Below are 26,215 nucleotides of genomic sequence, written 5' to 3' on the forward strand. Positions count from 1 at the left end.
GAGCACCTCCACATAGGAGCGAGAGCCCTTGCAAAGCATTGCAACATTCCCCTTGCAGCAGCCAGGGATGTGGTAGCCACTTGCCCGTATTGCCAACGATCGACTCTATGGGGTGCTGGGGTGAATCCCCGTGGCCTAAAGGCAAATCAAATCTGGCAGTCAGACTTCACATTATGCCCTTTATTCAGACCACGACCCTGGTTAGCAGTTACAGTGGATACATGCAGTGGACTGATCATAGCCACACAACACCAGAGGGTTACTGCGCGTGCAGCTCACCAGCACTGGATAACAGCTATAGCATGGTTAGGCGTTCCGCGAATAATCAAAACAGATAACGGCTCCTGCTTCACAGCCCAATCTACGCAAGACTGGGCTGACAAATGGAGAATTCAACTGCAGCACGGAATTCCCCACAATAGCCAAGGACAGGCAATTGTAGAGAGAGCAAATCAAACCCTCAAACAAAAAATCAAGATCCTTGGGGAGGGGGAAGGTCATACCCAAAGAATTCCCAGTATGAAGCAACCAGAAATTTTGATGCGAGCGCTATATTCGCTGAATCATTTCATTCGTGGAAATGAGAACAAGGCACCAGTGGATAAGCATTGGGCGGTCGCAGCTATAGAGGATGGGCCCCCAGTTCTGGTCAGGTTCCCAGAGAAAGGGATATGGGAGTCTGGGTGGAACTTGGTAACCCAGGGAAGGGGCTACGCGGCCGTAAGACAGCAGGAGGTAGTGAAATGGGTACCCGCAAGGTGGATAAGACCGAACCTCAAAACTCATGGCAACTATGAGCTTACCCCTACAGGAACAGCTGATGGGACGACCCCCACAACCCATACACCTCAGTGATGGAGGATTCGACTGGACCCCGACCTACTAAGAAAGCACCTTGTCCGGTTGAAAAGGAAACAGCAAAACAAACAATCGACATGGCAAGACGAGGAAAGGCTCTCTTTGCATTATCCTGCTGATACAGGTTGTATGGAGTCGACCAGGAAACACAGAATCCTAGGCCCGACAATGGGCGAGGGCGAGAGGCGCATCCCATTATCGCCTCCCCACCGGGGTGGAAAAAGGGGAAAGTCCTGATCTCAACCTGTGTTGAAAATGTTGCAGTTTGAAAGCCGTAGTGGTAATGGTGGTGGGGGGGGGGGAAGGAGGTATCAAAAAAGGTATCGGATTCACGAACAGTCTGACAACTGTAGGTCCGATTGCCCCCCCGCAAACAAATAGTCGAGTTCACAAACAGTGTGATTTATTCAAGTGCAGCATTTACAAAGCAGGTTTCGATGTTAGTAAAGGAAATTCTCTACTAGAGCATGGGGTTTTTAGCTAGCTCTGATGTACAAATGTGCAATCATCACTCACCCCAGAAAATGGGAGAAGACGTCCAGTCTCGAGTCTCCTCGGGCAGCGTCCCGGCACAGGGGGAGGGAAGGGGGCTCAGCCTCTCGACTGACCCAGGAGTTACGATGAATTCTTCCCTCCAGACTTTTCATCCTTAGTTCACCTTTTATACTTTCTTTACATTCAGGTGGAGCTTGAGTGACTAAAGTCATACTTAACCTTGTTGTTGATTGGTGGCAAAGTTTCTCGCTTTCATTTAAAGGTACAGTCAACCGAAAATCTAAAGCGCATGCTCAGTGAGGGGTGGTCGTACCTCGGAGGCGGGTAACTTCTGAGATGGAGGTACGGTTTTCACATTATAATGAGCAAAGTTCAAGCAAAGTTCATCATTTGCCACTTTTGCTGGCACAGCACCGGACTTGTTATCGTATATCTCTCATTAGACAGCCACTGTGCAGCTTATCAGCAGCCCAGCACAGGGAGTGCAACAGAGTTTGGCCGCGGAGCTTTCACCCCGCTCCATCCTCCGTTACTCCCTTTCGCAGCTGCGAGGAGGGCAGATTGTGTTGCCCAGGGAACCGTGGAGGAGCAGAGTCCGTGCATACCAACCATCCTAGAAGTGGCAACTGTGTAGCACCCCAAGCAGGCCTCTGTAATGCCAGAGCTATGTGAGGCCCTAGTTTTCCTCTCAGTTCCTGCTTTCAAACAATTCTTCTACAAACGCTCCTTCCACACAATCCACTAACATGCTTTGCTTTTGTAAGTTTTGCGGCTTCGCTAACAGATAACGCTTTATGCAAATTAATGGCACGAAGAGCAGCAAATCTCACAATACTGCCTAGTGGGACAGTGTATGGGGAATCATGGTCACCATATGGGTCATATGTTAATGTGACATACCGCTCCCATCATGTGAATTTCACAGGGTACCTAGAGATAGTGACTCAGAAGGCTCAGAAATGGGAGAGAAAGATTACATCAGACCCCTCTGCCACCTATGCAAGTTATAATACAATAAATATAGGCAGAGGTGTGGGAAGATTTAGCTGCGGGGATGATGAAGGAAACAGGGAGTGGATTATACCCGAAGACTTGTTAGACACTCAGGTACAAGATGGACGAACGGTACTATAATTCTCCCCACCTGAAACGTTTCCTGCTCTAGCGCGCTATGCTTGCTGGCTGCTGCATACCTACCACCAGACAAAATACCCCCAACCCTTGTAAAATTTTTTGCCCCCATGTCACCTGGTGTCTTTTTACCGGGTAATATGAGCGAGGCACCATTCCTCGTCCTGGTGAATGCTAATATTACTTGCCTCGGCCCGATTTTAGGATCAACAGGGCTATACAAAATTCAAAGCTCGACCTGTCACTTGTTGCGGACGAATAAAGCAGTAAACACGTTGTCTCAACAGATAGCGGCAGGTTTTAGGGATGTCAACCAGATACTCAAAGCACATCACGAGGCCATCAACGTAATCTTCAAGATTCTCCAGGTGGGAGGAGGCCGGTCCAGAACATTCAAAAACCAAAATTTTGTTGCCTGACCACAAAAGACTACGAGAAGATCGACAAGAGGTCGGAGGACATTCAAAACGTAGGATCAGATCTGCTACAGATGATAAGACGTAACCCAGGAAACTGGAGATGGCTTGAGAACATAGGCAACAGTATCTGGACATGATTACTATCCTGGCTCAATTGAATTGATTGTGGAAGCTTGGGTTGATTATCATTATGGTTTTGATTGGTGTCTTTTGCAGCATGCCTATTTTGTCATGTATAATCCACTATGTATTGCATCAGCTACGACGCTCACAGAAACAAGGCAGTCACAATGTACGCTATTAGCAGCTTGTTCAAAGTAGTGATATTTAGGATATTTAGATTAACTTGGGGGGGGGGAGATGTAGGGTACGGCGCTCGGAAGATCTCGCGATGTACGGGAAGAATAGGGAACTAAGGCATATGCCATATTAGGTAAAGAGCAACGCTTATTGGCTACATAGGCATGCTTCCGCCTTTGCTACCTTTATAAGGTCCAACCTGCGTATATTAAACGCCATTTGCAGCATCCTCATATTGGTGTCTGTGCTCTCTGGCCCAGGCACGGGTGAGACGTGCCTGGCCGCCTCGGCGGACGGAGTCGATTGCCAATGTCAGGCAACACTATCCTTGCAGCTGTCTTGTGACTTTTCTCTGTGTGTGTGTGTGTTAAAATTCTGGAAGCAAACTATCTCAGAACACTGGCAAACAATGGAAAAATAAATTGAAATATTGCTGTAGATAAGAATGGGTAAAGGATATGTGTATCCTGTTTGTTGGTTAACATGAAACATGCATGCTCATATCCTTTTTTGGACTTTTATTAGTTGTCTAATCAAAATGAAAGTAGTTGTGTTCCAGCTAGGGTAAATGCTTTGCAACAGCTGTATGGGATTGCTTTATGCTTTGAAGATATCTGGAATTCATGACAGTTTTATGACACTGCACATATTTTAGAGGAGCCAGGAGGATTCTTTTCTTTTTGGAAAATGCACCACTTGGCCCTGAGCTCTGAATCATTGTCAGATCCTGAGCAAAGTGGGCATTTTACCAAATTTAAGATATTTTGTACCTGTTCATACAAAAATTAGTGTGGATTTGTTCCTAATTTATCTAAATGCTTTAAAAACACTTGAGTGCTACCGTGCTTTTTCAAATCTTAAGAGATCTGTTCAGTCCTGGATAGAACTATACTTACTAGCTTTATGTTAACACAGAAAACAAGCCTAGACTATAGAATCTAGTCAAAAGTCAATAGAGAACGTGCTTGTTAGCTCTGCAAACCACCCTTCTCCAGTGCTAGAATAGTCTTCAATAATATCCTAATGTACATTATTAATGGTGAGCCAACGCCACTATGTTTTGTTTTTAACAATTTAAGCCACTGGCAGCTCACCTATAATTCTGGACACTTAAAACCAAACTTTTAATTGATATTTGCATCTGGCTACACTTAATAAATACATAAACCAGAACTATTTTGCATGCAAAAAAACAAAAAGAGGGAGAGCTAAAATAATTCTAAGAGCAAGCATGGTTTTATATTAGAAGTAGAGCTTTCAGTCAGTGTTCATGGTTCTATCCATTCTATACCAACAGCTGGACTTTTAAAAACAAATATTTTATGTACAGCTCAGAGGTAGAAGATGGCTCTGGTCAATGATGCTGTAGATAGCTCTGAAAAGCTCTGGCCAATGGAAGCCAAAAGGCAACAGTAATAGAGGAAAAAAGCAGAAGTTATCATGATGGGAGATGATGGGGATAAAGGGAAATTGTGGAGGAATATAAGAATACTAGGAGGACCTGGAGATAAGAAAAGGCAATATTTGGGGAAGAGAAAAGTAGGGAGAGCTCCAGTTCTTGAAGTAGGATTCAAAAGAGGAAGGGAGAGTTCATTACTGTGATGTTTGCTTTGACTCCACATAGTTTTGATAGTGGTGTTGAGATCCGCAAAAGTTGCATAAACATTATTCATAATGAACATACTGCTAACTATATCTATAGCATTAGAACATGTCTAATATGGTCTTCAACCAGAACTAAATTCTAGGCGATATTAAAAAAAATCTATATGGAGAAATTAAAAATTAGGATAACTCAAGCAAAAATAAGTAAATAAAAATCCAACTTCTTATACCTTCCTACTATTAGCCTTCTCTTTCAAAAGGCAGGAATGCAGTGCAGTGGTTCTAGAGCTAACTTGGTCTTCTCTACAGATAGAGAAAATATCTTCTATTATTTTTCCTAACCAGCAAAGGAAGCTGTCAAGTTCATCTTTCGTTTCAAGATAACGAGGAAAATATTTTTGCACTCAGATTGAGAGGACTTATGAAGAAATATAACATCCTGCCTTTTTTAAAAGGTGGGGAAGGAGAAAGGCTCTTTCCACAAAGAAACTTCTTCTCAGAAATAGCACAATTTAGTACTAGACGTGCCACAGGAAGAGGGGGGAGGGCTTATACCACAAGCCTGTCCATTGTACAGAAAAGCTGCTGCTTTTCCTATAGATGGGTGATCATCCTGTTATGCTGCTCTTAACTTCCTCCTACATTGTGAGTCTCAAGTCATGGAAAGAGTAAAGTTCTTAAACTAAGAACTGTGTTGGGAATTCCAAATATTTTCAATACAAGCTAACCAAACAAATACATCATGGTCAGACATCCTGGTTTAGTTTGCTGAAGCCACTATTCTTTTGAAAATAATAATGTAATCAGGAGAACTCTGGGTAGTTAACTTGTTAGTTCTTTCACCTTTTGATAACATTTGGACTAAATGAAAAAAATATGAACCTGCCTTAGAGAGCCAAGCACAAAATGCAAGACAGTACAACCTGTGCAAAGCACTGTCCCCAAACAGAGACTAAATGGGATCACACTGAAAGATCCAAATAAAACTGGTCTAGGCAGCTACGAAAAGCTCTCTTTTACATCCAAGAAGGGTTACAACTGCATTTGAAATGTAAAACTTCACATTGCTAATTTCACATTACAGTTTCCATCTCTAAAACTACCATTTTAAAGTGCCTCAATGGCAGGTCAGCTGGCCCCTTAAGAAGGAGGAGAAAAAAAAAAAAAAAAAAAAAAAGACATTAACAACATGTAAAGTGACTAAGGAGCAATGAATGTTAGGTTAGGACTCGTAGCATATGTTCCAAGAAGCGAGTACAGTACATACCAGTTCCATTGCAATCTATGCAGTGAAGTGTGGAGCTACCTGCTTTTTGCCATTGGCAGAGTCTCCTGCGCTGCAGCTACAAGTATGTTACGTTAAATGGCTCTCCAATTACCTGATAGCCTTCTGTTTTTTTCTGGCACCACTTCAGTAAGGCATTTCTCTTGGATCCTCCATATTCTCTTGCTAGGGCAGACAAGGGATCTTTCCTTTCTTCCCTAGAAAGGAGGGAGAAAAGTAATTTGTAGCTTATAAAATAATTTTGCATGAGAAATACGGTTGCAAGAGGTTAAAAATATACTGTCTAAAAGAAATAAGCAGTAGTACTACTTACTGAAAAATGAAAATACATTAAAATACCCGAAGAAATTTAAATGATTTAAATTATTTTGGAGAATTGCTATCACTGGCAAATCATCTTTTCTCTCCCTTCAAATTAAATGTTCTTTCAAGGTCTTTCAATCCCAATGACATTTTTTCCAGGAGTTCAGAAAATTCATCTCAGAAAATGGTGAGTTGCAACTTGAACCATAAAGCTGACTCAAGTGACTTTATTTTGTATTTAGAAAAAGAATAAACTGATGGTATCTCTTCCGCATCTCATGGCTGATTCCAAGTGTCACCTTGAAACAACAAGTTGGAATATTAGCAGCATGCACTTGCTACAGAACATTTGTCTGAGATGTGGAGTTTCCAAAAGGAGACAGAAAACTATTTAATTTACTACCAGAGTAAATACTGTGAGTCTTTCTTTGCAACAAGAATGTTCAATTCCTCCCGAAAGTAATTTCATTCACTGTCAAACTACTTTAGTCATTTTTATGTATTTACAGATAAGAAAAAGAATACAAGAAACCCTGTCCATTTATGTCAATCACCCCCGCCAAAAATTTTTATTGCTCAAGAAAATAAAACAAAGAAGGAAGTGCCACGCTGCAGAAACTAACATTTAAATTAAAAAAGAAACCACTATGCTAATTAGAGAAGTTACAATTTTAGTGGCCTTGTTATACAAGTTAGTGCATATTTCTAGACAACAGTTTCTCAAAGATGCCTAGGCATCATATCTTCAAGGAGCTTAGTTAACAGATATAAAGTATGACAACACTTGTTTCTCAGTTTTTTTATTGGTTTTCATTTGAAAAAAAAATAAAGATAGCTATTAATGATTCTGTAATAAAAAGATTTCCTCATCTGCTGTTTAAGTGGTTCTATGCAGATTCTCACGATATCCACAAATATTATCATAAGTTAAAACTTTTGGATATTTCTAATCTGAAATATAGTTTGTATGCAGTCATTCTTAAATCTTTAACTCAGTTCTATAGGTTTTGTGGGTGAGGAGAGCACATCCAAGCAAAGTGAATTTCTTTGTGCATGTGTCCTATCAACGCACCACAAGCAACTGTTCTGGATAACAGCATCCAAATCTCAAATAAAAGCAATCACACACCAACATGCAGTGAAATAGCCTCAAGACTAGTGTCCTAGAACATATATTGCAATTTGCTCTGCCAGTCTTCACTGTACTACAGATCAAGAACTCCTTACATCTCAACGCTCCTAGGAAGAAATACGTGGCAGTATTTGATAAATGCCAATAGGTGGCATTTGAACCACCCATGAAAACATGCATGCACAGCAGGACAGGAAGCAGGAAACATAAGTGTCTTTCATACTGAAAGATGGCAATATGAATCTTCAAACTTAAGTAATTTCAGAGAACTTCACCACTACAAGGAAGCTGCTGATTGGATATTCTAGGTATGAAAGAAGTGAACAAAATAGGTCATTGTATCTAAACTTTACAGGTACCACGCATCCAGAATTGCCCTTGCAGAAATTACGTACTTAGGTTCTCAAATCTGTGAAGATTTCAACAAATCAAACTACTAAACGAAAGGGGACCTAGTAGTTCTGATGATGGAATTATATATTTGTTCTACAATAGAGATTAAGCAGTGCTATGAAAATTTAGATAACTTGCCAAGATTTGTGACAACATATCTAAACCTAAATTAAAGTCTCCCCCTTCATGCTATGCACAAAGCAAGGCCATGAGAGCGCTGTACAGCCTGTTCTCAAAGTGCAGTAGAAGCACATGGTTTATATCCAGCTCTCTCAGTTATTAAAACACTGCTGAAGGAAACAAAGTTGTATGGAGGCACTGAGGAATGGCTTGACTTGCATAAATGTTAATAGTGAGTATATTAGGCCGATTGCATTTCGAATCCAAGAGCCAAAGTTTCAGCTAGAACAGGGCAAACTGCAAGTACTTGTTTTAGTCAATTTCTGCAAAAACTGTTCATATTACAACTTTCAGAAGAAGGTAGGAAGACAGAAAGCCATTCACACAAACTGTCCAGCAGTGACATTGTGAGGACAATTCCAAAGAAACCATTTCTCACCTTGCAACACTGCTGCAGATTCTTCTGCTGACTTAGCAACAATTTTTCTTCCTACAGGATTTCAGTCAATGCCCTAGCAGCACAGTTATGATACCATAATTGCAACTCTTACACTAATCACAGCTTTTGTTTTTGTGTGCTGATATATACAATATTCACCGCTGCTTATAAAGGATCTGCAGATCCACGCTCAATTAAATTTCTGCACAGTGAAAGGAGAGCAGCAGCCAGGTATGCCTCGGATTTCAGGGAGAACAGAGTTTTCAATAGCATCCGAATTTCAATTTCAAAATGCAAGGTCTCAGTATATTAGATCTTAACATTTTTGGTGTAAAAAAGGTCTGTCAAGCAGTTCAATGTTAAATGATCTTGAGAAAATAATTTCACTACTGTCTACCAGTTTGCCAGTCTTACGAAGTAAAGGTCACCTGCATATCTCACTAGCATAACACAAGACTCAACTACTTCAAAATCCTTTGGCTTAAACTGCTGCAGATGGGAAAAGTTTAAAATTTATCACAGACTTATCTTACTACATTACTAATGAGACGGGAGTGTCAGGCCATTGTGGTTTCACCTGAGGGACACCCAGGCCCTTTCACTCATGGATATTTAGGAGACTTGGCAATGTCTGGAATTAAGCCTAGGCCATGGCTGCTTTTTGTCTCCAGCTGTGAACACTGAAGTTTATCACGTGTTCTCCACGGGGCCAAGTCACTCTGAAACAAAGATGTGTTCAACAGGCTGTAGCTTATTTCTTGGATTTGGCTTTATGGTACTTTAAGCTGATGTGATACTATTATTTAGTGACATGGCTTGATTTTCCAGTGAAGCATAAGGTTTTGGTATTGACCTAATAAATTCTAAAAAGCCTTCTGTCTAATTTATAAAATACATACCAAGCTGCAGAAAACACTTTCCAGAGCTCTTAAAAGACTAAAGAACGTTATTGTGTGGAGGGCAGTAAAATCTGCAAGCTTTTAAATACATGCAGGTAGATAGCTAGGAAGTACACTTTAAAGTAGTGCGAAAAGAGGTTACCTTATTCGACTTCTGGTGGTAGGGGTGACTGATGCTGTAGGAGATGACGACAGCGAGAGCTGTGGTGAGGTGGTACCCATGGTCATGAGAGAGGCTGGAGATGCTCCATCAGGTGCACTGATATCCCGCTTGATTTCTTCACTACTTCTTCGAGAAACTAAGTGGAAAAAAAGAAATAAGACATTCAAAATACTCAAAGTTCAGGACAAGAGCTGATGGTTTGAAGACAAAAAAAAAATCTCACTTGAAAAAGAAAGATCTGTATGTACAACAGTGAAATGAAAGAGCCTCTACTTTCAGCAGAAGGCTAGATAATGTGACATTACCCGAAATAGACTTGGCACTTTCCATGGCAGGTACTCTTGGCAGCGATGCTGGCCTGCTGGTAGATGATGTTCTCAACAAGTGTTCTGGACAAAGGAAAATGAAAGGAAGCAAAACATCACTAACAGATTTAAATCTAAAATTTAAGTTTTAAAATTTTTAAGAGGTTCGTGTCCAAGTCATGAATATTATCTACCAGCTACTGAATGTGTATCTGTTTTACTGACAGCTGTTTTTATCTGCATGAAAGAGAGGGCCTAAAATTTGCCACTACCAACAGAGCTCACTATGAAAACATCATGACCTTCTCAATCCATCTTCCCTTGAAGCATCTCTTACTATTCCACTCTCTCTGGCCTGTTAAAAATTGTTAAACCAAAAGGCTTCGGAAGGATTCCCATTTAGTATACTGCCAAAAATACTGCATGTGTCTGTTGACTGGAAAAGCAGATTACTTCATCCCTTGGGTGTTTGTGTCTTTTTTTTAATCTTACCCATGAATCAAGAGAAAAAGGGTGTTTTCACATACTGTAGAGAACGATCAGCTCTGCTGACTCCTGCCAAATGCCTAAAACCCAACTACAACGAAACTCCATTTGCTGTAACATTATATCAAAATTAGTTTTTTTTGGTGGAAAAAAGTCACCCTTTAAAATAAATATTCCTTCAAATAAAGCACTTAGAATGTATACAAAAGGTTTAAATACTACATTGCTTGGAGGACAGTAACCTGAATCCAAAAATATGAAAAATGAACAATGAGTTTTTTTAAAAAATCTTGAGATCCAATTAATTAGAACATAACAGATAGGAAACACACGCTGCTACAAAGTTACATTTAAAATGTGTACAGTTGTAAACAGGATTTCTGTCTGGCATCCTTTATGTCATAAGTCAGTCCTGCTCTTGCATTAACTGACTATAATGAAAACAAAATCTATATAAAGCATACCACTTTTTTGTATGTTTAAAGCTTGTGTCAACCCACAGACTCTGCAACAATTAAAGAATCCTAAACTATCTTCTTGGAAAGGCATTTCAATATTCCTAAAAATATCGAAGTATTCTAAAATTAAAACTCCAGCTGCATTGAACAAATAACTTCAATATGCATTCAACAAAAGCAAGAAGGAAATCTGGCACATACAGACTATTATGAAGTGCTACAAAAAAACTTCAGAAATCATCAGACTTCAGGAATACCAAACAGAGGAAATAAAGAGACTGGAGTCATATGGGGATTATCTTGAGAAACATCTACAAAAAAACCCCTAAAACAGGCATAAATCAGAGAGCTACACCCAACACCTGATAGCTATTCACTCTTACAGGAAGAACATATTGTGAACAGTGTTTTGAGACACAAAACAAGGTTCACAGAACATGGAAATATCAGGAAACAGATAAATCAACTGTAATTTAAATTCCATGAAATTTTGGATGCATTTCCTGAAGATTTTACATTTAATAAGTTTATATTTTCTTTTTGAGATGCAGTATGATGTTATCATCATCTTTGTTTCAGTGGGGAAACAGTTTGGGGGGCAGGGGGGGAAGGGGGAAAAGCACAAACAAAAATCCCATCACAAAATACGTAACATAACTCAGAGGTTTGCATCTTTAGGCTGTGGAAAACAGTAGCAAGACATGCCCCAAACATCATCTTGCACTGATTTTGTGAATGATCTCAGGTTATGCAAACATTAAAAACTACCAAAAAGCACAGTCATCAGGATGCTCTCATGGCTTCATTGAAAATCCAAAAAGCATCTTTCTGATGAGCCACCATATGTGATGAAACGCAAATCAAAATTTATCTTTCTCATTTTGCAATTAAACTATGTTAAAGTTAAAATATTCTGCTTAAAAAAATCTATTACATGGTGATGTTTTGGATACTAAATGATATCAAATACAAAAATGTATTTATTTTTACTAGGAAAGTCTAAATAAATTGGAATGAATACCTTGAACAGGGATTTCAGCATAACTTGGTCTTTTGTCCGTCAAAGTAGCAAGGGGTTTTGAAGCTGAGATTGGTCCACTTATAGAATGCCTCTGAAACAGAAAAGCACTTGTGCCACTTAATTTGGAGGTAAAACCAGCAAAACAATGAATTACAGAATAAATTTTAAACATTTTGATAAAAGACATCATTATTAACCTAAAAGAACTAAAAATAAAGGAACTTTAAAAATACACAGTGAATATAGTCAGTGAAATATGTCCTGCTTATATGTTGCTTCTTAGAAGATGAATGTATATCTACACACATACATATCTACATTATGCAGATATAGACATACTTGTCCATAAATTGATGTAATCTTTACTTCTTTAAACTTTTCTTCTTAAAAACCTGCTCCACAAACCCATGTTGCAAGTTAACATTGTGAAGTTACATGCCTATAATTGAAACCAGATGCTTTTTTGTGTTAATTTGCACCTTGATTCATAATTTGTTTGTACAAACTTGTTCTAGTTAAACATTATACAATTATTTAACCTTATATACCCCCTGTATATAGCCAAATTTTAACTGCTTGTTTTTCAACATTTAACATGTGCCTTTACAACTTAATGCCTCTTCCTGGATAGGATAACAGGATATTGGCAGTTGGGAGCACAACTACTTATCACTAAGAAAAATCCTACTGACAAAAATGTCCTTAATTCAGAATATCAAAAGACTTTGTTAATTTTTATTTGCACACACCATGGCTAGAAACTCACTTATAATTTACACTATATTGTTCGACTAGAGACTGTTTAATAAAGGCTTTCCCTCCCTTTCTGAATGGCAAACATCTCCTTTGACTTAGATTATTGATAGGACAACTATATAAATTATCTTCCTACTAGTTTTAAGCTTTATGTAATTTTTTTTCCTTTTTTTTTTTTAAAGCAATACATGTCTAGTAGCTTGAAATGTGTACAGATATAGATATATCTCTGTCTGGTACATGACAATTCAGTAGTCACTGTGCAATACTGAAATACATATTTTAGTTGCACCCTAATGAACCATACGTTTCAATAATTACCCTTGCACCTAATGAAATTTGTGCACAATCACCGAAGACAACAAATTTATTTCAGAAAAATTATCACTTCAAAAAGCGTACCTTCTTTATTACCCGTCCTTTCTATTACCCTATATTTAATCACATAATCCCTCCAGTAATATATGTATCCTGAGAACTCTTTCAGCCCTCTGTCTGGACCAAGATTAGAAGAGAAGGTTAAATGAGCCTTATCTACATAAGATAATAAAAGTCACGTGTTTCTCAAGCCAAATCACGTAGGCAAGACAGACTTATCCAAAACTATGATAAAAAGTTTGCAGTACATGCTTTGTAGCATCTCAGCATGACAGGGCTACTTATTTATAACTTAGAGTCAACTGAGAATTGTGCTTTTGTGCTAGAAATCAGTTAGAGAAAACAACTGTCAGCATCTAAGAGTCTAGCTTCCAAAAAAAACAGAAAAGCAATATTTCATCCCTTATTAGATCAAAAAGCCTACATGGACAATACAAAGATTATTTAAACGTGCAGATAAATGTCACTGTAATAAGCCACCCAAAAACTGCCCGCAATGATTTCTTGAATTGATATGTCAGATTTGCCTTACCTTTAAAGTTCATTTCACCCACTTACGAAAAAGCCTCTTTTTTATTACTTTTTTTTTTTTTTTTTTTTAAATAAGGGACCATATCAAAGTGAGTCTTTGTTTAAAAAAACATATAAAAAGAAAAAGGAGACAGGATCACAACAGAGAAAGATAGTGTGGTTGAAAGAAAAACATTTCATTTTGGCTAGCTTTGTGATTGTCATTACAAAGATAAAATTTCAGGCAGGAAACAAAGGTACATAAAAAGCAGGCACAGTGTGGATAACTAAATAGTTTTATCACTTTCCTAACTTCCGTGTATCATTTGAAAACAAACATCCTTTACGGATATTGTCAGAAAGTGACGGTATTAATCAGCTGATAACTTGCTGCCAGTCTTGCCTCCTTGCTATAAAACAGTGTTTGCTCTTCTGGGTTTTGCTTATGTTGATACTCTAGACTGCACTTAACTTTTTTGTTGGTAGTTCTTATTAAATATCCTACTACTCCAACTGTGAAGACTAATGTAGTGATCAATATTCAGAAAATTAGAGGAAAATGAACAAGCTAATATGTTTCTGAAGTCCCCCAAATGTCAGCATCTATACAGCAGCACTGCACAAGTCTCTTTGGAGGAATAATTTTTCCTGAAGCATTTTAAAAAGCATTAGAAACATTTCTGCTTGAGTTTTTGATGAATTTGCAGGTTGGCCCTTCTCATGTTACTTACAAAACAAGACACATGTGATGTGGAACCAAGTATATACGCATACTATGAGATTCTTTTTTTTTTTAAGCAGCTTTTTCTTCCTTCCAACTAGAAATACATTCAAAAACAAGTTTAACTGCTACATACCAGTCCTGCCCTCCATACCCTCAGTGCTAAATATAACAGGATCAAGAGTTCTTAGGAGTCAGACGCCTTTGATGGAGGCTACAAATGGGGCCAAATAGATGCCTTGTAATCTGTGTTGTGGCTCTTATATTCATCACCTTCTTGTCGACACAGACGTCTACCAAAATAAAGTGCTGGAAACCTTAAGGCAGTCTTCTGGATACTATTTACAATGAAAATAGTTCAGACTTGAATTGAGTGGTATGTATGTTTAGATCTGTTCCTCAGGAGAGTATGCACGCTTTACCTTAAAAAATCTGAATTTTATCTCTATCCCTTAAATTATCCGCATGTCAAAGACATCATAGAATATCATTTTACAGCCAAGGTGTCTTGCAGAAGTTATGATTTAGAACTTCTTAAAACAAAACTAAAAACTGAAAATATTAATACTGAGAAGAAGCCATTATTTTCAGTTATGAGGAACAGACCAATTTTGTCTTTGGCTAGAGACTAATCTCACTAAGTTGAAGAAGGATATATAAGTCTCTTTATAATGTAGTTACAGCAACAGATAAAAATAAGGATGCTAAACTCATCTGTTACTTTCTCACAGCCATTCCTAATATGAAGACAAAGTTTCTGCCAGCTAAGCCATTGCTCTTTTCTGAATGGCTTCTTTCGTAATATGAATTATCATCTCAATGTCAAAAATACTGGAATACAGGAGTACTGCTAGGCTGCAGGGGAGGAACAGGCATGTAGGTGAAAAAAATACAGGAAAAGAAACACTGACACTTCAAATTTGAGGCATAAGGAAAAAATCCTTTAAGCTCTGAATATTTTTGTTTCTGACTGTTAATGCTTGTGGTACCTGTTCTGGGTTATGGAAGGAAACACAACCTTCATCTCCCACCTGGGTATCTATTCCAGATGAATCTGCACCAAGCACTTCAATAAAATGTTTACACCAGCACAACTATAAATGGCAATTTTAAAACAAGCAGACATAGTTCTTCACACATTAAATAGATAAGAAGTGGAAGTCTTTGACACCAAATTGTTTACAGCCTAAGGTTTCTATACATGCAAAGGGAGGCTGGAGAGTGAGCAATGAGTGTGAAACCACTTTTACCTCAGGAAGTTCTCCAACCACAAAACAGAAACCAAAAGCACTTGGGAAAAGCAGCAGATCTGGTTGCTTGTCCTTGCATTGCTCTATAGGATCTGCCTTTAGCCACTCATAGTGGAACTAAGCTTACTGGCCCAGCTTCACTTTTGGGCGGACCAAGCTGGTTTTCTAGAAATTATTCTCTTCATAATGCCTCTCCTAGACTGTTCTGCAATACTGGTAGGCTGTGGTAAATAACTGCTCTGTTGCAATACTGCCTTGAACCTGATGCCAGAAGCATGTTCTGTTTTGTTCCATATTTTCAGCTGTAAAAAATACATCCCCTTGTGCATACATATATTACTTGAAAAATAAGGCACAGACTCACAAGAGCAAGGGGAATTCATGTCACAGCCCAGCAAGGACATGAAGTCGACAGGCGGAGCTCAGAGGGCACCCACCGAAGCAGCTGCACTTGGAAGCAAGTCTCTGTGCTTGAGCATCGCTTTGGCAACCAATGCACCTTGTCAGAATGCCAAAATTGTGCCATTTTCCTACTAAGTGCCCACTGAAACAAACACCCTCTCTGTGACAACAATTAAGAGTAACTGAAATTAATGTTAAATCAGCACGGCCACACAAACCTTTCCTAAGAGTCTTAGACCAGGGATGACATCCATAACGTGGGAGATCAGTTCGCATGGCAACTTTTTAATCCTTGTGTTTCAATTGCAGAATCAAAAGGAAAAAATACATATAAAGACTGTGCAGAACAGCACAGTAGAAATCCAAGTAGTAGCGTGAAAATGAAAAGATGACGATGAAAATTGTTTTCAAACATGAACCCCTTTTCTCTTGAGCTCTCTTGGTGCTTTAAATGCAATTTATATAACAGAGGTCACAAAACTGCTTTCTAGATAATTACTAGAAAACCTATCATCAAAAAGACAACAAGAATAGTATTCATTTACATGCCCTCCCCCTTGTATTTCAGGAAATGTTTTCAGCTAACAAGCATCCATCTATTAGTGCTTGGTGAACCTTTTCCTGAAATAAACAGACATATAAAGACAGATTGATGGAAACAAAACATGTGTCAGGGTGGTCATACCTAACTAGTGCAGCAAGATGCTGGCACAAGTGACTGAACATGAGAAAAACAGTAGAAATTTTCACAGAAAAAAAAATTATTTCCTCCGTGTTGCTTTAAAGTTATGTATTTGCCTCATGAAATTGATTCTCAAGTGAATAAATCTATACTAGCTGAGTGCAACCAAATGCTCAGTCTCAGGTATTGTTCCTACAGCACTAAAACCCAATAACTGATATAGATTCCTCACTTCACATGGAGAGGATTCGTTATTGAAACATTACACTGACTTATGGTAAAAATCAAATTTTGACACTTCTGATTAGCAACATCTTGAAGGTAATAGGAGAATTACTAGTATTATAAAAGAATAAAATATCCAATATTTTATTTTTTCTTTGCAAAAAAAATAGAACCTGATCCCATCTACTTTGTCATTAAATTTGTTGGCTTTTGCCCAAATCAACTTTCACATAGATAGTGAGATATAAACAGCAATAATCTAAAAAACAGAGCAAGACTGTACTGATGATGTAACCCTAGTGTACCCAGACTTCTCCAACAGATGAACAAATGAGACAGTGCTACAGAAGAGACAGGACAAAACACTCAGTACAATCAACAGCTGGCTAAAGCTCTCTCAAGTCAGTACAAAATGCATTAAGTTAATCCATTTATGGTGATTTCATCTCTCCCTCGTCAGGTCCGATACCAAAAGCCCACGCAACTTGGGATGCATTTAGACTGAGGATTGCTCACAGATTCTGCACAGATCTTAGTCCACTCCCCACTGTGTTACCGCCTTTTCAGGACTGAGGACTGAAAAGCAGCTATTCTAAAACCAAGGAATGCAGATAAAGTTTTCTCATATTTCTCAGAAGCACAAGAACAGTAAGGATAGAAATAATAATCAACAAAATTATGTCAATTTATGATTCTCTGTAAAGGACTAAGAAAGCTCATATTAAATATTTGGTAACTTTTCCTTCTCTACAATGCTAAAAAGAGGTATTACATTAACAGGACATGCAATAACGCATACCTAAATAGCAGTAATACCTCCAAAGAATATTAGTGCTTGAGGAGGTATCTTTATGTGGAGCAGACACACGGGGATAAGAGACACAGGCTCAATATGGATAGAAAAGTTTTTACTTTTTTCCAATGAAGTGGTCCAAACATCATGTTCTTTAAAGTGCCATTGGCAAGACACACTTCTGTTAGACCGAACATTTTAGTTAACTACTTACTTAAGACTATTTTATTATTATCTCCCAACAAAGCCAGCCACTGTTTCACCTACAGTTTCACGAGCTCTTCTCCAAAAATCAGGATTAAGGGCAAGCAAAAAACACCTACCTGCATGGGGGACACAGCAGCAGCTGGGGGAGTTTTCATGGGGCTTGGACTCAGAGGAGTGCGAGGAATTGTGGCAGCAGCAGGACTTGGAACTAGTAGAAACACAAGGAGGAAGCCATCATAAGCAGTGCGTTGTTTTGCAGTGAAATGGAAGACTTCTATACAACAAACCCTCTCCATGTATTTTACATCACTAGTTTTCCTAGAAAACAACTCCCAGTTTCGATTAGTAACTAAATGCAGAGACTGGGCATTTCTAAGTGTGCCTGCACATCCACCTCTCTAATTACATTAATTTTCTGTCCAGAAGACATATCACCCACAGTAAAAACATTTTGAAGTTTACTGGGGTTAGACAGGGCTAAGGTACAGGATATGATTATGTGAAAAGATGTAAATAATGTCATTACTGGTTCTCTGATCTCCAGTTAAAGACATAATAAAAGGCTACTGAGTGCACAAAATGAGTATCCTGTATGACCAGTCCCTTTCTTCCTCTCTTCCCAAGTCCACAGTTAGTCCCAGACTACTGCTACTTCATAGAGGCAGTACAGGTCTACTGTTGCCTAAGACAGTCCCTAAGATTTGGGGATTTAAAGAATAGCATGTTTTAAAAAGCGTATGATAGCAGCCAAGGAAATACCCGTAAACCTCCTTGTGTCCCATCTCCCAGATTTACAATGACATTACTGTAAATAAATTGCAAAGTCAAAAGGCTTGGGGAGCGAAATAGTTCAATAATAAAAATAATAAAAATAATTTAAATAATTCATAGAATCCATCACATAAAGTCAAAAACAAAACCTAAGTGTTTCCTATTTCAGCGTAACTACGCAGATTTCTTATCCAGCTAGCCTTTAGCAGCAGCATCCTCTTTCACAAATATTGGCTTCAAGTCCACCGCCTCAACCATGAGATCTTATTTCTCTATGATAATTTCTTTTCCTAATAGGCGACACAGGTTGGACCTCATTTAATTTTTATTAGCTCCACATTCTTGAGCGTACTTGAGTTATCAAAAGGACTTGGCTCTAGCTATTGCATGACTTCTAGAATGCTTAATTTGGCACACCAAGTTCAGCATCTGAACAGGAAGACTGTGTATGATTTCCATGTATTTCTAATACAAGGGAGCACTGAATCACTGTCTAGCATATGAGTCATTGGCGATGTGACAGGAAAGGTGGAAAAAGACAAAATAAGATGTTTGCACTTAATCATAGTCAGAGACCTGTTGCACAATCCGGTTCAGGTTAGTTTGTATCAGCCATCACTCATATCATAAAAAGTACCACAAAGCAATTTACCTTTGAATTAGATAAACGAGCAGAGTATAAATGTCATCATATGCTAATCCCTAACTCCATACAGCTACTTCACAGGATAAGAATAATTACCTTGGGAGGCACTGTCAAATGACTTGATGAGTGTTTTTACAGTAGGAGTTGGCTCTGAGGAAGTAGATGATCTGCGACTCAGCCCCATTCCCTGCCTCAGGGCTGCCAAATCTCTTTCCACAGCATTCATGTAATTGTACACTCGACCACGTTCTTCTTCTTGCCTGAAATCAATATGTAATCCACTTAAATCATCCATGAGACACAGAAAGTGTTAAAAATTGAACACAAAGCTGAAGCCAACCTCAAAATTTATGGTCTAATCAATTCATTATATTAACTTAGCTTTCCTTCCACTGTAATTTTGCAATAGATTACTACCCTAAATTACAACTGTAAAGTCTTACTATTTATCAGCAAGAGACTTGAAGCACCCATGAAAAATCTATCAAATCAATACTCAATTTAAAGCTTAATTTCTGTCCATCCCTCAAATATAAACATACGCATGTATGCTGTTGCCTGAAAATTTGAGGACAAAGGATGTGGCCATTTCATTTGAAAACACTCAGCTCAGAATATTTTTCTCCTCCACTTGCATAAATAGAAAACAGTATCATGGAGTGAAGAATGTATTTTTGACATACCTCTTTAGGCAGAGTTTAAGTCATAATTTCCAAACAAAAAAGGGATTTTAGAACAGAGTATTTATGGTGATTATTGTACTCAGTGTCACAATGCAAGAAATGATGGCAAAAATCTATTTTTGACCATTAAACTCATTAACCGTTGCCTTATTTTTACTTCAGACTTTAGAGGATACTTTTGTCCAGCACAGCAGCTATATACTGGTGATATCATTGCTGTAATCATTGGAAGTTAAACATCTACTCAGACCCTAAAGACAAAGCAGTCATGATTCAAATGCTGACGGGCATTATGTCCTTAATCTATGGATTGAAGACTTTCATTTTGCTGAAAGATGTAAGATTCAGTTTGTACATAACTCAGTCACCGAGCTCTGCTTACAATAGATTGAAATTTAAAATGTGTTTGCTAATAAGTTAATTTATATACAAGACATTTCTAATTATTCTCAGAAAAAAGTTATCAGTAGAAATAAAACAGCACAAGATATATGCAGAATTAGAGGAGTTTTCTTCCAATGCAAAGAAAAGCAACTGTATTTTTGGCCACAGCAAAAGCCCCGGCAGCAAATAATATTTGTGATGGTACAGGAAAACTAACACTGCTTGCTTTTCATACCGAGACAAACTAAAGCATGTCCAGCTGTTATCTGGGAAAAATCCTCCCCTTCAACCTGCTCTGGTAGAAGTGCCATACTCAATATAATTTGAGAGAGAGAGAGAGAGCAGACAGTACAAAGAAACAAACACACAAATATATACACAGTATTTTTGTATCTATTTTAAATACAAGTTTACCTATTTCTTTGCAGTTCACTCCTTAAAGCCTACATAAAGCAGCTAGTTGAAATATGGATCGCCACAGTAAGATTTATGTACTTTCAGGGTGAAAAAAATAGGTAAAATACTGAATTTCCAAAATGGTACCCGCCCCCCAGAGCAGCAATTAAATCCCTATTGTCTTTTGCATACTTGCGTGATTTTATTTCCTCCAACTCTTTAGTGAGCTTCTCATTTTTCTCCTGAGCTTCATGTAATCTACGCTTTAGGTCTCCTATCTCTTCCTGGGCCTCAGATTTTATATCATTTGCTATAACCACTGCAGTCTGTAGATCAGCTTGGAATTGACGCCATTCTGCTGACTCCTCCTACAAGCAAACAAAACTTTATATCGAAAGCAGCAGCAGCAACTTTGAGGCTTAAAAAAATAGTTATCCCTATTATTCATAGTGTTCCTACACTGCTACAGGAAACAATTTAGGGGGGTGATAAAGGCACTCATCTCTGGCAATAAGCACAAGCTAAATTATAAGTTATATTGAAAAAGCTCTGCTGGAAATAATTAGATCTTAACCTTCATTTCTAAAAATTCAGAAAATATTTATAGTGGAGGAAAAATATATATATGAAGCTATGCATCAGAAGACACCAGAGCAATTACTCCCAAGCTCAGTGCCATATTTCTGGGACTTGGAGAATCTTGCAAAAATTGTTTAATCTCTACAGTTTGTAAAGATATTCCAACATGTCATCATTCTCTTAGAATAATTAATTATTAGTTGTATCAACATTCAAAATTACCTTTACACAATTTCACACGAAAGTCTTAAGACATTCCAACATACTACATATATTGATACTTTGGCTTTCAAGTTTTAACCTACCCGGAGTCTCCTGTGAAGATTCTTTATTTCTCTTTCCATATCATGCTTTTGGTCCTGAAGTTTTTTAACGGTATCTGTAAAAAAAAAAAAAAAATTCAAATTTCTTGCAAGTCAGACATCTATTTACTTAAGAAACAGAAACAAAAAGAACAGGTAGGCATTTTAAAATGTATACTCAGAAAACACATCATTTTTACAATCCAAAGCCATCCAAGGAAAAACATATGGTCAAAAGTTACCTAACCAAGAATGTCAATACATACATATTTCTATATGGAGGAGAGGGAAAAATCAGCATAGGATAACTCAGTTCTGACACAAATCCCAGACTCTTCTCAATCCAAACACAATTTTAACTTGGCAAAGCAGCAAGAAAAGGCATAAAAACAGTTTACACAAGTAACATGGAAACATCTTAAAAAATGGTGTTTGGAGGGCTTTCCTCTTTATGTATAAGCTGGAGCTACATTAAACCTTTTGATTCATGTTCCTTTGTCACCAAGCTGCTGACAAAAAGCACTCACAGCTCTGCCTTCAACAGGGATAAAGTTACACTCGTGCTCACGACCCTTCCGTTCTTGTGCATCACACCCCTGTTTGAAGCTGAAATATGCTCTGCTTAGCGTAAAGGCACAAGCAGTTACTAAGATGATGCCATGAAAGAGAAAGGGCCCCCTAAATTTGTCAGGAGCTCTACAAAGCGGGTAAGCAGCGCGATCCCTCCCAGCCCCTAACCCAGCGTCTGCCCAGCTGGCTGCCTGGTTATTAGCTGGTACCTTGCTGGGCACTCAATGACAGCACGATTGATTTCTCCATTCATAACTGAGCAACTGATGAAGAACAGAGAATAAATTTCTAACTAGTGTATCACCTTGCTGATCCTTGGATCTTAGGAACATTTGATTTCTATAGCATTGTGTAGCTATGTCAAAACAGTAAGAACTATGTACCTCCTCCTGGTATAGCCCATTGTGCTTAATTATATTTTTCAGCTCAAGTTCATTATTTCAAGAATTGTGGGGAAAAAAAGTTTATATTAGCAATGCTTTTATTACAAGAATATTGCAGCTACTTAGATATATCTAAGCTGTTAAAAATAAAAAACCTTGGCAAAAGTTTATGAAATTGTATAATAGATGCTTGAATATCATTAAATACATACATACACTAGCATAAGCACATTGACAAAGTAAAGTTTTAGGGCTCTCATTTTGTAACAGGCAAGATGCTCCTGAGTTTTTATTTAGGTATCAGGTCTCTGGCAAAGCATCAGATCAGGATTCATTCAGTGTCCTCCTTCTGCTTAAACCTTGGTCTCTGCAAGCAAGCCAAGAACTTCAATACTCCTGTTCTTTTGTCGAAGGGCTTTTCCTCACGATATAAACAAGGCTATGGCAGGTTAAATGGAAAACACAAAGTGTTTCAGACCATTTAAGTCAGATGCAAGGATGATGAATGGATTTAAACCGCTATGTGCCAATGTGTACATTCTTCTGCCTCCCGTTATGCTCCTAAGTATTTTCCTGTTTCTGGTCCTCAGCTGTGGAATTGCTTGCAGTATTTCCATTTGAAGATCTTCAAGCTTTGCCTCAACAGCCCGGCTACAAAGACTTTTAATGCCACAGCTGGTTTCTTTGCAGGAAGGATACAAACCTCAGTTGGCCTGCAAGCATGATAACCTTTCAGGCCTGGAAAACTTGAAACACTACAGCTAGACAGACACGTCTACTTTTATCTCCCTCTTCCAAGACTGAACATTTTAAGACACACCCAACTGATGGTTAGGCCTGGAAGATAAGCCTAACTCTGTGGACTGCTCAGATTGCACGCTACCATGACGCTCAAGCAGAGCCATCCTCCACTTCTTAGCTTGTCTCAGCTTGGCTGCACACACAACTTGGTTGGACAAAACACAAAGGCGATGCCAGCTTTAAGTCTAAGGTATACGAGTCTTTCATGTCCATCACCTTTTTTTTCTTTAAATCCATGCAAAAAACCTCCACCGTGAAACAGATAACACTGACAGCAGCTCAACACACCCAAAAGAGCTTCCAGTAGCAGTTGGAAACAAACTGTAGCAGATGACCATTTGACCATTCTCTCTTTAAAAAAACAGTTAAAAGAAAATGTTGCTTTTAAAAATACCAGTTCTTTTTACAAGTCCAAACAAGCTATGGCTCATCTAAAAATAACCACAAACCAGAAACTCGAAATGCATCCAGACTCAGTCTTGTATAATGCCATTGTTCGGGGCTTTTGTGAGATATGAAATGCACCATTAACTTTTAGTATATTTATGCTTTGAAGTAAAACACAATGGTCTGAATACTCTGCAGTTACTATAAACAATACAGGGCATTTTACAGCCATTCTTGAAATGGTCTTCCCTCCATCTCCAATCCACACAGATGAAAAAAAAGGAAAAACCTACCAAGAGGCGACTGAAAGGAACCTGAAATCTAAATCATGACTAATCAGTGATTTCACCTCCTGCAGCCTGAACTGTTTCTTACATTGTGTCTTCCTATTACAGCCTAAAAACTCAAGCGGATAAAGTATGTATGCAGGCAGCTGCTCTCTACATGCCTGCGTTGTGGTACCTGTCCTTCCTCCTCCTCACACTCCCCTCTTAACACCCACCAGCCCATTTCACCTGCAGAGGCTGCTGCCCGCCCCGGTTTTCACCCTAGTTGGAAAGTTATCCAATCTCCTACTTTTAAGGATGTTAGACAAGAAAGGAAGGTGAGGATGGACTGGACGGTGTCTGTTGTTCAGGGGCAACTGAAGAGCACGGGAGCCGCTTGGATAGATGAACTGGATAATCAAAGCTGGCAAGTGCACGAACCAGCCAGCTGCTTGGGTTTCAGTGCAAGATTCAATTACATCTATTTCACAAAATAATATTAATCGAAATCACAGCTTGACAACTTCTTGCTTTTTGAAAGGTCACAAAATTAGTTACGAGAAATGCAGACTACAAGCTTTGACTGTGGAGGCGGGTATTTTAATAGATTATTACCTGAATTTCATGAGATTTCCAGTCAATTCTGTAATGTCTGCTATTTAGAATTAACAGATAGAAGCAGTACAAAATAAAAATTAGTATCAACTTTTTTTTTTTTTTTTAAAAAAAAAAAACAAAGAGTGTATTGAAATTAAGATACTGCATTCAGACACCTGTGGTCGTTTTGTAACTCAAGCCATTGAAATCCTTAACAAACAACACGAAAGCAGTTAATTTAACTCAGGGAAACTCAGAGAGAGCATTTTCAGTTTTTGTACCAGTTACATTGGTTTGCCTTGGTCTAGAACAGCATTTCCACACATAGCAGAGGAAACGCTATCCTAGGATAACTACATGTACATAAATAGAGCTGGGTCACTAACAGCTTCCTCCTTCCACTAACAGCTGGAGGAAGCGGCTGGTCAAACACCCCAAGGCACAGGCAGTTTCCTTATCAATGCTGCCCTGGAGCTTATCACTGGCAGGCAGTTCGTCTACTCAGTTGGTGTATATATACATATATGTGTGTGTATATATATATATATATATAGGCGCATATCTATAGGATAGCGGAATATTTTAAGCGCGCAGGGGCACCGTGAGGCGGAGCAGATGCGCCATCTAGCGCCCTGGGCCGTCCCCGCATGCCTTGGTGCCCGGATGAAACATCCTGCTCGCTCCAATGTTCCCCGGCCTCCTTAGACATGATACACTATCCCTCAAAGTGGTTTTTACCCCTGTGAAACATGTTTCATCATAGGCTCTGATGTGTCTTTCTATGGTTGGGAGAGCCGAAGGACACGCGGCCCAACAGCCAGGGCAGCTCACAGCACCACATCGCTACTTCATGTCGATTGCCCATGAAGATCACACGGGCGCTCACCAGCTCATCCAGGGAGCCTCTTTCTCCTAACTGTGAGCCCTCTTTTCTGCCAATTCTTTAGGCAATAACGTTCCATCGTTTTTCAGCCATGTTATTATCACCTTCATTCCCTAGGAAGCTTTGCCATTAGGCAAGTTCTCTCGCCAAAGGGAAAGTTAGGTTTTCTGATATTTTAAAATCTAAAGTAACTCTGGTGCTCTTTCCTGGTGGATATTTCAGCTGAGAAAAACACCATTCTTCTAAGTAACATTTTAAGACATATAAACCTGCAATTGAATTCTCCATGTTTAAGAGCTTGAACATAATATATTCACACTGATGAAATGACTATCCAAGTCTGAAAAGACATGGATACAAGTTTACAAGATTTACAAGTCTGGACTATCCTACTCCTTGGCTGCCATTCTTCCTTATGGCCACTAGATGCTACTCTCCTTCTGGCCTGTACCAAAAATGCTCAGCTCCTCCTGAAGTGATCACATTAAGCCATCAGTGAGCAGAGATGGCTTTTCTAAACTATTTCTCGAGTAGCAAAGACTGCCACAATTTTACTCACAAATCCCAGTCCAAGCTTGAGTTTGTCCAACTGATCTTTTTACCAGTCTGAAATATCAGACATAGCTATTTTATAAGACTGCAGAAACATTCTTTGCATTGTCTGTCTTTGGTTTGGTATAGAAGAGTAGAAAAGAAATGAAGAGTAAAAACCTAGGCCAACTCTAGAAAAGTAACCAGTTTAAGATAAGGAAGTATTGCTTAGGCAGAAACAAGCTGAGAGCCACATGTCTGAAGACACTGGGCTTAAATTAGCTTGTCTAAGTTGCTTAA

At 38.7% G+C, this 26,215-nt stretch overlaps 1 protein-coding gene across 1 annotated transcript in view; it reads right to left on the reverse strand.

Annotated features, from left to right (window-relative positions):
* SPECC1L (sperm antigen with calponin homology and coiled-coil domains 1 like) overlaps positions 1–26,215 on the reverse strand; it is a 63,995-nt gene that overhangs the window by 14,011 nt on the left and 23,769 nt on the right. Inside the window, exons 6-13 of the mRNA XM_088532364.1 lie at positions 21,501–21,574; positions 20,809–20,984; positions 19,250–19,413; positions 17,853–17,944; positions 11,813–11,903; positions 9,848–9,931; positions 9,522–9,678; positions 6,188–6,290 (exon numbers count right to left, since the gene is read on the reverse strand). Coding sequence (XP_088388490.1) covers positions 6,188–6,290; positions 9,522–9,678; positions 9,848–9,931; positions 11,813–11,903; positions 17,853–17,944; positions 19,250–19,413; positions 20,809–20,984; positions 21,501–21,574 — 941 coding nt within the window. The remainder of the gene's footprint in view (positions 1–6,187; positions 6,291–9,521; positions 9,679–9,847; positions 9,932–11,812; positions 11,904–17,852; positions 17,945–19,249; positions 19,414–20,808; positions 20,985–21,500; positions 21,575–26,215) is intronic.

The sequence above is a fragment of the Tinamus guttatus genome, unplaced genomic scaffold, assembly GCF_059628265.1.
Source record: "Tinamus guttatus ecotype Peru unplaced genomic scaffold, ASM5962826v1 Tinamus_guttatus_pri_ptg000459l, whole genome shotgun sequence".
Classification (NCBI taxonomy): domain Eukaryota; kingdom Metazoa; phylum Chordata; class Aves; order Tinamiformes; family Tinamidae; genus Tinamus; species Tinamus guttatus.